Source organism: Manacus candei, unplaced genomic scaffold (genome assembly GCF_025592945.1).
Source record: "Manacus candei isolate 608988 ecotype Guabito, Panama unplaced genomic scaffold, ASM2559294v1 h1tg000028l, whole genome shotgun sequence".
NCBI classification, from domain to species: Eukaryota; Metazoa; Chordata; class Aves; order Passeriformes; family Pipridae; genus Manacus; species Manacus candei.
In genome coordinates, this window is record NW_026138076.1 from 8,010,963 (window position 1) to 8,026,863 (window position 15,901).

General features: G+C 41.5%; 1 protein-coding gene across 1 annotated transcript in view; it reads right to left on the reverse strand.

The window, feature by feature from the left end:
- The window catches only part of KCTD8 (potassium channel tetramerization domain containing 8), a 98,851-nt gene extending 89,176 nt beyond the window's left edge, over positions 1 to 9,675 (reverse strand). The window contains exon 1 of the mRNA XM_051790055.1: positions 8,771 to 9,675. Within this exon, the coding sequence (XP_051646015.1) occupies positions 8,771 to 9,614 (844 nt within the window). The 5' untranslated portion in view covers positions 9,615 to 9,675. The remainder of the gene's footprint in view (positions 1 to 8,770) is intronic.
- Positions 9,676 to 15,901: the final 6,226 nt, after the last annotated feature.

The following is a 15,901-nucleotide window of genomic DNA, read 5'->3' on the forward strand; positions in this document are numbered from 1 at the left end:
AGTTTATTGTTGTTTGCTTATACAGAAAATAAAATATATTGACTGATTTTGTTTCTGAATCATATCCTTCTTCCAACGCAAAGAGAACATCTCTGTACATATTAAATATAATACAACTGAACATATGCTAAGTGAAGACTTGGAATATTTAATTTCATTAATAAAAGTTAAGGATGATGTTGACTTCTCCCCCCAGTTTCTCAGCCCACGCCTTCTCACCCTGAAGAGATGTGCAGCATACCTACTTCAGTGCACCAGTTGCCATGTACAGTTGCATTTTGTCTCTGGATTGAGTTATTCACAGTATTTTTTAAACAAGTGTTGTAAAATCCCTTCAAAAGGATGTACTATTATTTTTTATTCTATAAGCCACACTAGTTTTCCTTATTTCCTAAGTGCATGTCATTGGAACAGAAAGCAGGTCAGGTACGGGGTGAGCAGTACAAAGCCAACCCGATATGCACAGAGCCCCAAGGAGGTGGCAGTCACCCAGAGGCAGTGACAGTCCCCAGAGGCAGTGGCCCCTGTCTCTGCACCCCTTTTGCTCAGAGCCCCTGCCATAGGGTTCAGGCATACTAGGAGAAAAGAGAAAGGAAACAACTAAATTTTGACCCAACTACTCTCAACTGCAAGATACTGGTGAAGGAATCATTGCAGCAGCTGCAATTGAGAGCAGTCCTGACACTGCTTATGGCCAGGCAGACCACATAGTGCAAAGAATAGGTAAACACGCTGTTCCATTCCTTTGAATTCTCTTTTGAGCAACTTTGAGAATGACAGTATCAAGTTTCAAGAAGAAATAATATTTGCAGAAAAGTTTTTAAAGCATTGTATTTATCTTGTTGCTAGAAACATGAGACTCATTAACACCGTTGTGATTTTTACCAGTGTCTGGTGAAGTCCCCAAAATATTTAGAGCTGTGATGATATAAATGAAGTTGCACCTTGCAGCAAGATGCGGTCTTTAGTTTAAATACGCCTTCTGAAGCTAAACTGTCAATATGTAACAAACATGACAAGTTTAGCTACCACAATCTGATAAAATGCAACCAAAGTGGAATGGCACTAGTTTCTAAAGTTGCCATAAAAAAATACAAATCATCACTGCTTAACTCCTGCCAGGATTATGTCTTCTAGAAACAGTTATGAAACCAAATAACCACTCCCGTAGTTTGCATTTCACTTCCATGTGAAAGACTAGCACAAGACTATTTGCTGCTTCAGACCCAGTGAAGATGCAGTTTTGAATGGAACTTGATTCTGAGTTTCACACACTGTTGGTCCTTACATATATGATTAATCCCATTTAGGTCAAAGAAAAAAAAAAAGAAAAGGAATTAATTCACTGAATATTCCTGAATTTATATGCGGCAAAAGCTAAATGTGCAATGGCAACTTAAAAAAAAAAAAAAAACAAACAAAAAATAATAAAACATTTAAATAAAAGTACTTAAACACTGCTGAGAATGACAATTTCATTTTAGACATAGTGCTTTTTTCCTTTAATGCTTAGTCAATATATGAATTTTAAGTAGAGTATAAATGACCTCTTCTCAAAAAGAACATGCAGTTTTATCAAGCTGGAGCAAACAACATCCCCAGGAAATCCATCATGAAGCATTTGATTTGCTAAAGCCAAAATGAAATTTTCCTAGTAATTTTTTTTAAGCATTTTCCACTGGACTTCCTGTGACTCTGTTTATAAAAGAGCTATGATTTGAGAGGCATTAGTACTCCACATGCTTTAAGAAACAAAGATCTTGTAAATGGAAATGAAATAAAATTGTTCTTGGATATAAAAATAACATCTGTTTGTTAGGTTAGGATTTTAGCTGGTACAGCATCTCCAGCTTTTTTCAACAATTATACCAAGTCAAATAACCACAAGCCAAATAACCAATCTGTAGTGTGAAAAAGCCCTGGAGACATGACCTTGGTCAGCTTAACTCTGTAACAGACTTCTTACATGACTCTAGCAGTAAAGTACTCCAAAACTGGAGACCGAAACTGAGAGGAAAAAATCTGAGAGAGTATCCAGAGCATGGCTGTGCTATTCACCTCTCCTGCAGCACGTGACACCCAGGACCTGCCTAGCTGCTGAGACAACGTAGGGCAATGCTAAGCTGGCTGCAAGCTACACCAAGCCCTCCAGTCTCGAGCAGCCCAGAGGGGAGACGGATGCAACCACCTTACACACATTCCTTCCATGCCCATCTGGCTCAAAGATCTCACCCTTAAACTGGTAACACAACGGAACACAAGCGGTTACCTCTGGTCACTTTGTTCAGGCCATGCTGATATTCAGCTGGACCAAGAAGAGGGTCTTTGGGCCACTTCTCTCCTCACACCCACAGAATATTACTTTTGACCTCTGATAGAGCTGCCTGAGCAGTTTTTCATTTCTGGAGACCTGTGTTTAAATGTGAAATTATGGCAGAAAGAGGATAATGTGACAATCAATGAAATCCCTCTTGGTGCAAAGCCTGGAGAATTTTAGTTTGCCACACAAATTCTCACCACAGTATAATAAATGTAGTATTTGCTGCAAAGGAGAAAACCAGCAGTGAAATACCAGCCATATCATACTGAGAAAGCAAACATATTGTAAAATGTATTTTATTAGCAGAAATGTTTTAATTTTAAATCATCTGCCTGGAACAATATTAAAAGGAAAGTTTTTGTATGCATAAATTCTGTGCTTGAACAGCAGATAACTAGAATGTCATGTTGACACTAAAGAAAAAATAAAATATGATTTGCTCATCCTACTGTGGAAAAGTAAACATTTCCCTGCAACTACTGTCATAAATCCTTGAAAATCTATGAAGTGATCTGACACCAAGAAGTGCTTTTCCTGCAAAATAGTACAGATCCAGCAAAGTCAGCTTCTCCAACACTGTCACTCTTTTTCTCAAGTAATCCACAAGAAGTACCAGTCTAGGATAATATCAAAACCAGTGTGTTTCCATTTCCCAACATCAGAAAAAACAGCTGCAAGCATCAATTCTTGCTTACTTCTTATCTAGCATTGATCCTTGTATATACTACCCAGGATAGTTGATTTTCTTAGTTAATTTCTAATTTTACTTTTAAAATACCACACAATAGTTCCAATATTCAGCTCTAAATACTAAAAAGGCTCCACAGTACTTAAAAATGTGATTTTATTGTAGTAGGACCACAAACTGAACATACTGAATAAAATGTGATCGCAAATCATTGTGTCCAGTTTTGCATATTTTGACTGAAGTGTAAGAAAAATCAAGAGGTTCCTGGCATAGCTTTTCACTGCAGCAGTGTCTTTATACCAGCTGTTGAATGCAGGTTGATTTCATTTTTTACTAAAAAGCCATATCTGTTCAGAGTTCCTAATTTCATCTTTTAAAATAATTCTGAAATAGTGTCTCTTGGTTGAAATGATGACTAAAATCAGAATACCAGTTACCAGTAGTCTAGATTATCACATTATGTCAATTGGTAGCATAAGATATTCTTATATTAGTAATTTATGACTTTGATTCATCCCTTGCAATTCAAGGACATATATTTTGGAAGAATGACAAGATAGTCTATTATTTATTTATTTTTAAGATGTATTAGATTTGAGCTGGAATCATAAGGCAGAATATCCTGAAGTTTTATGTCAGTTTTCCAAAGTCACAGGGCTGCCTACAAAATTTCTCTTTTAAGGGCTTTGCTCAGTAGTCTTAGAAACAACATTCTTAGATCTTGACACTGTTAGAAAACTGAAGCTTTTCTACACTGTGCTTGTGATACTGATTTAATCCTTTCTGTCATCCTGTACCACCACAAATTTGTACTCTAATCTTTGAGGCTCTGGTTCAGGCTCAAAGTAAATTGTTCAACTTTATCTCAATGTGCCATGGAGAAGCAATACCCTTTTTTTTACCTTTGTCTTGGTCTCTTTTCTCCCAGCCTGGCACATCTTACATATATTTGTTCCATATTAAAAAAAAAAAAAAAAAAAGCACATGTATACTCTACATAGTAAAAACTCCATCAAATAAGCAGTGATGGTTGGAGAGCAGCTTGGCATGGTCACAGAAATCACCCACAGGATGGCTCTTACACCACTCTGCCCTCAAAAGAGCAGTTTAGGGTTATCTGCTGACTCACTATCTGCCTTGCTATCCCAGTGTGACCTTGAATTGGATTTGGCATTTACAGAGCAAACTCCTCAAAGTATTTTACATACATTTGTTCCCTATGTTTCAAGTGTCACCTTCTGTTTTCTTCTCCTTTTTATTGCAATGACACAAACAATTTTGGTTGGGTTTTGTTGTTGTTTGGTGGGGTTTTGGGGGGGTTGGTAGCATAATTTTGTTTGAGTTTTGGGTTTTGTTTTTTTCAAAATACCACATTGTCTCCTAAAACTTCATTGCTTCCAACTGCTTATTCCCCACTGACTAAAGTTATTATCACTTGTTTATGACAATTTCCACAGCAACCAATATAATCTCAGAGTGCTGTGACTTCAAGTGGAAAATAAGCACCATAAATTCATGCAAATGTCACCTGTTACAAGCAAAAACAAGAGACAAGGAAACAGAAACTCACACGTGAAACAGGAGTGTCAACATAGAAAGCATATCAAAGTTCTCAGGAAATAGTATTGCATTCTTCCTACAATAAAGATGTCAGTTCAGCACAGAAAGCTTCCAGCTGAGCACAATGCTCTCAACACCCATAAGTCAGATTGCATAGCAGATGCTAAATGTAAAATCCATTAAGACCAATTAGATTCCACAGAAGAAAAAAATAGTAATAGCACGCACAGGCAATCTTGCGCTACACAACAGTACCAAGAGATACAGTGAACCACAGAAAAACAAACAAAAAACCCCCAAAAAAATCAAAAAAAACCCAACCAAACAATGTACATTGCACTCTTTTCTCACAAAGAGGCCAGCTAACAAAAGGTATGTTACAGTGCCCACAGTCACATGAAGAAGCAAGGTCTCCTGCACCCAGTTAGAAGCAACTTCTGTGAAGGCCATCACCTATTGCACACCAACAGATAATTAATCCATTGTCCTCCATGGCAGTTTGAAACTAAGCAGCAAAAGAGTTTCAGCCTCTTTCCCAAACTGCATATGAATTTCATGTTACATTAACCTGACCCAAGTCATCCCCATGTGTGATGAGGTGAGAGCATTAATAACATGGAAGCAGGCTATTGGGGGGTAAAAACAAACAAACAAAAAAAGGAAAAGTTGGTGGTACACTCTGATAGAGCCTTTTCACTACCATGTAAAAGTTTATTCCTTTTATTGACCGTTAGGAGATGGGAATTGTAATGGACACACGGAACAGATATGTGAGCACTTTTCAGAACTAAGCCACCAATACAAGATGCAGGGTAAATTCTGGCCATGTGCTTAACTGTGTAGACAAATGAAGATGTCATTGCAGGCATGATAGCTTGAACACCACTGGAGGCAAAGAATGTAACATTTTTAATAGGATTTATACAAACTAAGAAGGAAAGTCTGTTTTTGTATTTGTCAGGACATGATGCCAAAGGCTGAAGCATTATTTTCTGGTAAGCAATTTCAAACAACCTCTAGTTTTTCAATCAGAATTAGTCTGACTAATCCATCCCTAGATATTAAGCATTTCATAAATTAGTTAAATATATATGCAGTATCCCAGGTGAATTTGATCTGCTGGAATGTTTAAGAATATAAAATAATTTCCATTTTATTGGAAAAGTGATAGATGGTATTTCAACTCAAAAAACCTACCGAAGTTTGAGAGATAATAGAAACAGACCTGAAAACTGTTTCACAAACCACAGATTAAACCTCTGGCCTCCAAATATTCCTTAGTAGCTCTTGGTGAGAAACTCATTCACCTACTTTTGACCTGAGGAAACAGGTAGAATGTATACATCTTCATGTATGGTTCCAATCACTTTGCTACCTACCATAACTAGGAAGCAGAACTGTCCACAGCCCTCATGAGAAATGGTGAAAGAAAAGTTTATATGACTGCTATAGACTTACCAATCAACAACTAATACAGTTGCTGCTGGTTGCAGAAGCTCATGCTGTGAATAACAAATGCAAATGCAGGTACAGCTTTTTCCAGCGGGACATAAAACGAGGTTTCTTCTCCACTAGCACCAAATTAAGCCTCACGCACTGGCCAAAACTGGAATAGGCTCCCTAAAGTCTTTTGTCTTGATATTTTTTTGTCTGTAAGACACAGTCCAGGGTTATACATTCTCCCTGAGAGTTCCTGAAATCAGCAACTTCCCAACCAAAACTGCCTCCTTTCTGGGGTTCATGGGGACATTTGGCAAATAAAAAAACTGAAAAGCAGCTGCTCTTCTCCTTGTCTAGTAAGCCTTGTTTGTGAGCTAGGAAGGAACACGATCCTGGCCAGTGTTGTTAGAGACCCTACAGCCAGTAATCCCGACCCATCTTCCCACCCCTGTTGCAGAGCACCAAGGCTTCCAAGGTTTGCTCTCCCTTTGCTGGACTCTTGTGCATCAGTTGGGCAAGGCAAAAGCAAGCACCCAATCCATCTAGGGCATTTTATAATTATTATTATAATAAAGTATTTTTTTAATCAAGCCTCCATCAATTGGGCATCTAGTCAGATTTAAAAAAAAAAATTCCTAAAGCATTTACTTCAGGGACTGTGTTTTGCATATTTCTCTTCCCACTTAGATGATTTTTCTTGTGTTGTTTCCATCTTGCTGTATCTCAGAAAAATCTATCTGATCACACAACAATGTACAAAGTTGTTATACAAAAAGGTTTCTAAATGTGTAACAAACAACAAAAATTAAAATACGATCGACATCTTTTCAGCCTACTTTTATCTCAGCCATTTTTTTGCACTCAGAAGTAAAAAAAAAAAAACCAACCAACCGCCAACCCACCCAAAACATTAAGCAAAGACAAATTTTCAGTTAACTGTATCAATTTAAGTAATTAAATAACTGTTTTACTTTTCATAACATCAGAAGCTGGAGTACTAAAAACCAAAACAAAAATCATGATGTACGACATCCAATACATCCCTGGCATTATTCCACATAAATCAGTGGTATTACACCAGGGATTAATTTGGAACAGTGATGTGAATTAGAGGACTGTATACAGCAACCTCATCATAACACAGACACACACACAAAAATAACTAAAACGTTATGAGCATCACAAATGCACACAAATAATTATGCACCTACAAATCTATTTCTAAGCAAACGGAACAGACTACTTCATAGTCTTGATAATAACAATAAGGAATTTCTACTATTTAGAAAATAATTATATCCATTTTTCCCAGAAAAATGATTTAACAATATAAAATACTTGATAGTAAAATACTTAATAGAAGTCCACCCAGGAGAATGTGATGCTCCTCTACAGCTCAGTTTTTACATATCTTACTGAAATACAACCAGATATAAGTTATGCAATGACTCTTCAAAAACTGTTTTAATACCATTTTGAAGACTGATCTGAGTAGTTCAGTCTGCTCAGCAAAGGGTGGTAACCACCTGTATAATATATAGCAATCCAAACAATGTAATTAGTTTCTCCTCCCAGTAGAAAACCATTCACAGTTCCCTCCTTTTTTAAGTACTGTGCCTAAGTCCAGTTTTGCAGACAAAACAAGTTGCTTATGTTTAGCTGCCCTGTTACTGAAGTTAGTTGGAGGCTGCATCTCCCACCTCACCACAGAGGCAGGCAGATGCTCTGCCAATTCGTCCCTCCTATGCTTAGGGAGCATGAGACCACACAGAGGCAGAAGAAAGAAGTGAATGCACAACATCTCTCTCTTCCTCCGGCTCACTCGACTATCAAACACATCTGTAATGTTTAAGGCTGCCTCTCTCTTTCAAAGACAAACCTCCGCCAGGGATTTGTGTTCTCCATCCAGCTGCGGTTTCATTACCCGAACCCGCTGCTCAGCCAGTGCCCTACATAGCACTACATACTTTGCCAGACCGAAACTCATTCGTCATCGCTCAGTTTTCCGATTTGCGAGTGACCCGAAACCTTCAAGGCTACCCGCAGCCAACTAGTGAAGTTGCTCAGGAGCTGTGTACTGGCTATGCAGTGGTTTATTTTCTCTTTTCCATTTTTCTACCACCTTAGAGCCTGACTCTTTCTTGCTCCTCGGGAAGTTGGCTGTGCCCTCGCTGCTCCTTCCCTCCCGGGTACCGTGCCCAGGCGCAGTGCGCTCACTCGAAGAAAACGCAGCAATAAAATATTAAAACCCTTTCCTGCTCGGGGCTCCGCCGCTGAGATCTCTGCGGCGCCTGGCTGGCAGGGAGCACCGCAACTCTCCGCGCCAGAGCAGAGCCGGAGCCGTGCCCGCACCGCACCCGCGCCCGACCAGCGGGGCAGGGACCCTCCGGGCGCCGCAGCTCCCCGATCCCGACCCACCGCGACTTCCCCCGGGAGACCCCGACACGCAGGGGTCAGCTCTCCCCTCGGCACCAAAAGGCAGCAGCAGCCCCGGCTGCTTCACGGAGTGGGGGGAGCTGCTTCCACGCCGCGCTCCGGACGGCATCAGGCAGCCCTGTCCCGCCCCCACAACGCACAAAATGGAACTTGAACTGTGGCGGTGACAGAAACGAGTGAGAGGGGAAAGGGGGCAGCCCACGTTTCTCTCCAGCTTCATGTTGCTTTGGGACAGCAACATGGGGTGCTGTATGGGGGTGCACCTGTACTTTTAACTTGACACCGTCATGCATCCCCCGGGGGTGGGGAGCGCGGGCAGCACTTACTGAAGAAGATGTACTCGGTGTAGCTGCTCCAGATCTTGTCGTCCCTGTACTGGTTGATGAAGGCGGCGGTGCCGGTGGAGTTGCAAGCCACCATGTGGAAGCCCGCCTCGGAGAGCCGGTCGAAAGCTTGCTCCAGGTAGGTGAATTTGAGGTAGAAGCGGGAGGTGTACTTCTCGGGGGGGCGGTCGGGATCGCGGCTCTCATTGAGGGTCTCTCCGAAGACCTCCTTGGCTAGGGCGATCCTACCGCACACCATGATGCGGGCGACGCGGCGGAACTTGGCGTCCGCCTGGTTGTCCCGCACCGTGGTGTAGGAGCCGCGGTAGCCCACGGTGAGGAAGCCCGAGCGCTTGTCCAGCGCCGCCCGCTGAAGCCGGTCGCTGCTGCCCTGCGAATTGCTATCCTCCAAGTCGCTCTGGCAGCCCTCGTCGTTGAGCGAGCTCTGCTTGGTGACCTTGGGCGACAGCAGCTTCACCAGGTCGCCCAGCTGGAAGTATTCGGCCTCCCGCAGGAGCCGCTCCTTCTCGGGGAAGTGCTCGGGCAGCGCCAGCTGCTTGTCCCGCAGGTAATCCAGCACGTACCTGAAGAGGAAGCCGTCGCGGTCGATGAAGAAGCGTGCCCGGCTGTCCCTGGGCAGCTGGCGGGCCGCCGCCGGGCCGCCCCGGCACGGGGAGAACATGGTGGCCAGCGTGCTGTCCGGGACGCTGAGCAGCGTGGAGTGCCTCGTCACGTACACCTGGCCTCCCACGTTCAGCTCCACCACCTCGGGGAACGGCGAGCCCGACGGCCCCGATACCATGTCGCTGATGGGCAGGATGCTGCCGCCCGCCTCCTTCAAAGCCATGGCTGCGAGCGGGCGGCCGCGAAGGAGGGTCTCCCTCCTAAAAAAGCCGGCCTCCCTCCACCCCTCCTTCCCCTCCCCTCTCCTCCCCTCCACCCACACCTCCCTTCCTCCTCCTCCTCCTCCTTCTCCTCTTTCTCCTCCTTCCCCCGCCGCCCGGCGCGCCCGGAAGCGCCTGGACGGAGCCGCTGCTCTGGCGCCCTCCGGCACGGCGGGCGGGCGGCACGACCCCTGGGGCGGGCTGGGCTGGGCTGGCCCGACCTGACCCGCCCCGAGCGCCCCCCTGCCCCTGCCCGCTCCGCCCGGCGGGGGCGCGGGGCCGCAGCCGCGCTGGGCTCCGGCCCGAGCGGCCGCCAGAGCCGGCTGCCACTTGGCAAAGCGCTCCCGCGCTGCCGGGCTCGGCCCAGGGAAGAGCGAAGCCCCTACCCCAGCTCCTCCCCTCGCCTCGGCTGGCTGGCTTCGCTTTGAAATTATTTAACGCCCCCCCTCTCCCTTAAAAATCTCCCAGCCTCTCCCAAATGCCTATGCCTCTCCTACACTGTTGCGCCGGTCAACACTTGCAGAGTGCTAGAATTATGGTCGTCCTTCCAAAAGTAGCATCCAACAGGATGCATATGACAGCATTTTTCCCCATCTTGCGTCTGTCAGCATGCCTTTATTGTGAGTGAAGGAAGCATTTAATTGAGGGCACAAAAGAAACCAGTGTTAAGCTGTGCTGGTGGCACAAATCTAATGGGCCCTGGTGGGACACAAATGCTGTATTTGATGTCTTGAAGCTTTGCTGTAGCACAGCACACTGGGATCTTCATTTTCAGAGAAGCTTGACGTGCTCACTAGCTTGACGATGGAATTGGGGTGATTCAGAGCAGAAAAAAAGTCAGCTGCCATTAGGATCCAGATAACAGACACTGATTTTGAACACGTTAGTGTCTGGATTCTTGGCTGTGAAGCAACTAAATTTGTAGTAGTAGAGTTTTTTAATCTTATTTGTTTCTACCCAGAGCCACAGCTTACCTGTATCCAGATTTCTGATGCATGTACTTTCAGGCTGTACTGCTGGAATATATTGGAGCCCAGACTTGTGTGTTGGGTGGGAGATGTACAATTGCTCTTGCCAGTAAAATCTGAGGCCTAAATCTGACTGTACTTCTCTGTCAGTGCTGCACCCAGTTATGCTGGGTGGTTCATGCATGGGAACAGTTCAGCTTTGTTTTTTTTATAACCCTCTAAATGTTAAGGGTTCAACTGTTAATTGTGCCACATAGAGGCAGGAGCCCAACTTGTTCTTCATTTAAACAAGAGTCACTTCAGGCCTGGGGGTAAAAATTATCATTTTGCAGGCAGATACAGCTGCAGTCTGTCACTTCCTCTCTATCATGCTGTGATCAAGACAAATGGTCATCCAAAGCTTGGTCAGGCCTTTTAAACCACTAGTGTAAACTTCTCTGCTTTAAATGCTTTAAAGCAGTAACATACACATCCACAGCACTTCATCCAACCTGTCTTTCAAGGTGGGACAAATCTGTCCATGGTGCTACTTTCCTCCCTCCATTTGCTGTACACTAACACTAAATCTGTGTTGAGAGAGAACTCCTCTAGTTTTTACGTGGTTAGTGTTAAGGGAGGCACATCCACCACCCATTGGATCAGGAATGTGACCAGACTGAGAAAAGACTCCTGGACAACTAGATGTGCTTCAAACATAAGAATTATGTGGGAGTAAAAGGGCTTGTCACAAAGAACAAATGTGCAGGAAGGATTTCTGCAGTGCACTTCCTTGACCACTTACTGAAACCAATTAATAGTTTTGAAAACGGAAAGAACTGTAAGAAACTAAGTAAAATTCTCTCTTTCCTTTTTTTATTTTGTGTGAAATGCAGAAAATTCAAAGGTCAGAAAAGTCGGAAAAAACATTCAAAGGTCAGAAAAACCACTAGAACTGCTAAGCAACAAGAAATCTGGGCATCATTGTTTATTGACCATTTTGTCATGTGTTTCTTCCTTTAACTTCAAATCCTTAAGACACAAGAGGAGACGGTTTTCATTGTCTTGTTCATTTCTGTAGGAGATATTATTTCTCCTGAGGACGCAGTTGAAAGGTTTCTGCTGATTTCTAAGAGAACAGATTTCATACCCACCCTCTTCTGTGTAATATGGGGTAATAGTTTGCCCATGTGTAAGACAACTCATGCCAGAGTGTTGCATGGCTGTGACGCTGCAGCATCACACTGATGAGCAGCACTGAGCTGCTCCCATGCCCTATGTGGTGCCATTAGCAAGGGGACAATTGCATTTTTTTCTCCCCTTCAGAAGCCCATGGCCTTGGAAGAACTGTCTCTTAAACCTTCTCTTTGGTGACTTGTGTTTCTAAGGATATGTAATCTAAGGATACATAGTTTGGCAAAACAGAATGAGATCATTAATCACATAGAATTGCCAGAGTTTGACAGGTTGCATAGAAGTCACGCATAAAATAAATATTAATGTATTACTCAGGAAAAGAAGTTTTTTCTGAGGATTATCAGGTAAAGAAGGGAGAATCAGTGCTACATTCTTCCTAGTGTCAACAGCAATTGCCTGAGGCACTTGAGAAATCCTTTTACCAAATGCTTGCAGACCCTTCTGTATTAAGCTCCTTTATGTTGCCTATTATTTGGTCAACTCATGGTTTCCTCTGTGAATAAGTATATACTAGGCCCAGTAATGTCTGTCTTTGAGTTGATGAAAATAGCCCATAAAAATTCTAAAGGTAATTTTTCTTGAAAATGGGCACAGAGAACATATGTGTGTTCTGTGTAGTAAGAAGCATCTACTTACAGGCTTACATTATGTGTAGTGCAGCAGCATCCTGGAGTGCTATTTGAGTGAAGTCTAAGGCTAGTACAATGAAAACAAGTAAATCTTTAGGTACATAACTAAATATCCTTAAGCTTCAGATATGTCAGGGTTTCTCATGCTTAAAGCAGAGGGGAAAAAACATCCACAGGTGAAAATCTGTCTTGATCTGTTTCCTTATCTGTAGGAGTGTTTTGAGATAGGGCTGACAAATTCATGTTAGTAAGAATGTCTTTTGGAGGTTCCCTTAGGCAGGCACACAGTGCAAGCAGCAGGTGACAACAGCAACACCCCTTTTGGAAGCAGCCTGGAGGGACACAGGCAGGACAAGTTCCTCAGATAAAAAAATTCTTTTCACTGTAGTCTTTCCTGCCCTGGAGTCAGTCAGTGTGCTGGTTTGACCAGGCTACGTGATAAATCTAGGCTTAAATGAGAGGATCATGCTGAGAGAGGGGAAAATGACAGAAAGGAAAGTCAAGAAGATCATCCAGACTACATCATGTAGATCACCCAGGTCATTCTTATAAAAAATTCATGTAGGTAAAAGTACACATTTACTGCTGCTCAGACTGTCCAGTTCTGAAATGGAAATTAGGATATCAGGAATTAATACATTTACTTGACTTATTGCTCAGTCAGATTTTGAACTGATTTACCTAGCTAAAGGTAACTTTTTACATTTAAAAAAATGTTTCAGTATTCTCTTGTGAAACCGTATTTGGTAAAATCTGGCAAATAGAACATTTAATGTTTCTGAGAAGAAGAGAGGTGGAAACGAGAGTTTTCTTCACAAGAGACTTGTTTTAAAGACACAATTCAGCATCATTAAAAAAAATCATTCAGTAATACAATCCAAGGTGATTGGATAACATGAAATGAAGGATACATAATGACTTTTCAAATTATAAGTGTAAAAAAACCTTATTTCTCTATGAAAATGAACAACCAAGTGGAGGATAATGTGTAGGAGAAGAACAAATACTGATATTAGGCACTTAATTGGAGGTTCTTAGAGAGAGAATTATAAAAAATTCTGTAATCCCAGCAAGTGAATAAATTAACTTTTTTAATAAGAAGTAAATTATTCTGGTAGGCTCCCAGTGAAACCAAGGGAACTTGGTCTTTTGTCCAAAGTTGCAGGATCAGGGAGGAAGAGTAGCTCATCATGCAGAAAAAGTTCCAGATTATTACTATGAGCAGGTCGACAATAATTACACAAATCACCTAGTAAGAATTTAAGATGATTATGTTGTCTTTCAAAAAGTCATCAGCCCAAAAACTGACATTAAAACTGTCGATGAGAGTGTGAGAAACTGCCAGGAGAATCATATTTCTAAGGCTGCTGCACTCTGACTCAGTAAGCCTAGAAGTCTTGGCTGCTTTCACAATTCCTTCTCTCTACTTGGTTGTCATTTCTGTCATTTTCACAGTTTTTAATATTTTCCTGTTAAAAATTCTTACATCTTACTTGTTCCTTTATATCTTATTCTTTGTTGGCAAGAAAGTATCATTCTAAAGAAATGGCTTTTCTAAAGACTCTGAGCTTGTCAATTTTCTAACAGTCAACACTTCAATATAAATGTTATGTTTGTTCCTTATTGGCTCATTCCTCACATTTTCCTTCTGGCCCAAAAATTCATCCATTTTAAACCTTAGAGGTATTTATATGTAACATTTCATTATTCCAAAATTATTGGAATTCTGTCTTACAAGGATTTGTATTTATGTAACTAATTCTCAGAGTTAAACAGAAGCACTCATACGTGTAAAGTTAATGCTGCGGGAATTTGTACGTTCAGGACCTAAACAGCATTTTATACATTTACATCAGTGTTATAGATTATTTAATTGCACTACTGGGACTGAAATCAGAAGAAATTGGACTGCATGCTTGATTCTGGGAATGTAGAAACTTTCTTCTTTAAAGTCCATTGTAATTCATATCTCTAATTTAAGTTGCATTTGAAACATAGCAAGTAGTTATTAAGGTCTCAAAAATTATGTGTTTTCAGGAAAAAAGTGTTTGGTGAGAAGTTTTGTCAGTCAGGTTAATCAAGAAAGAATTTAGCAACTCTTACTTCCCAAAGACTGGAAGTTTCAGTCACTAATAGTTAATTTATCCCTTTTCTGACAGTATTTACTAAGGTTACCACTGTGAAGTCAGCTCCATCATACTGTGGCTTAAATGATTTGTTTGAATTATTCATGACAACAGCTGCTTTAGCTTTACCTGACAAGTTCTTTGGGTCCAGAGTCAGTCACTTATGAAAGTTAAAATAAAGCCTGTGTTTTCATACTGTAGCAGTTTGGAGTATTCCCTAGGCTATGCTACAGTACCAAAGCAAAACCAAAAGAAAGAACAACCCCAGGAATTATAAGCCAGTGTTGCTTCATTACAATATTTCAACTGTATTATTTTATCCAAACAAACATAAGAGTAATTTGATTTTTTATGTCACTGAATTTGTTCCTTGAAGAATGCACAATTTCTTTTTCATCTTTAAGTTTAGCACTCAGAATTAGCATTCTGAAAGTACTTACTTCATAGTTCCTTTTCAGGGCAGAAATGTGTCTTCTATGTAAATTTTCACTAACCTAAATTTAAATTCTAACTCTGATGTATCAAACTCTACATTTAACATATTCTGCCTATAAACACCCCCATAGCAAGAGTCTGTTAGCTTGCTGTTAATTAGGCCTAATAGCCTGAACAGTTATGCAAGTGTATCCCAAGTATGACAATGACATTTTTCTCACTTTTCTCAGTGTAGGCTGTAGTTAGCATTTGAATGTACTATTTTTTCCTTCTTCATTCATTTATCTTTTCTAAAAAACATCTTTTAAATGTTGATCAATGTGAAGTCATTTCCATAGAAGTACTGCTTATTGATGTTCTGCTCAGCTGCTCATTTCTTTCTCACTCTAAAGCAACAATTTCCCAGAGTCTGCTAAAACGAGCAGCTTGATGGAACAAACATATATATCTGCTATCATGTGATTTCCTTATAGTAAAGCTAGGCTATATTTCATTAATACCAGGTTCCTGAATATTGAAGCATATAATATGTTCATTTGCTACAGCAACACTTTTTATGCAATTACGCACCTTTTTCTATCATCAGAACACTGAATCTCATATTCTCTTGCTACTACTTCTTTATGAACCTAAGCTGAATGAACTACAGAAACCTCAGGTACTGATAGGACACAGGTGTAGCGGTACACACTTGTGCTGGAGCAGCTACAGTCTGACTGTAACTGTTTTGTCAATAAAGATTTTGATTTTCATGTATTTTTGATAGAGTCTACACAGTCAGCTCCCTTTGGCTTCAGCTTGTGTTTGTGGTGTTCAGGAGTTCTGATAAGTAGGCACTTAGTGTCTGCATGGATATGCACAGGCTAGCACGTAGAAATTAATGCAGCAGTGTTTATTTTGGCAGCTCCCTACAGTAGTG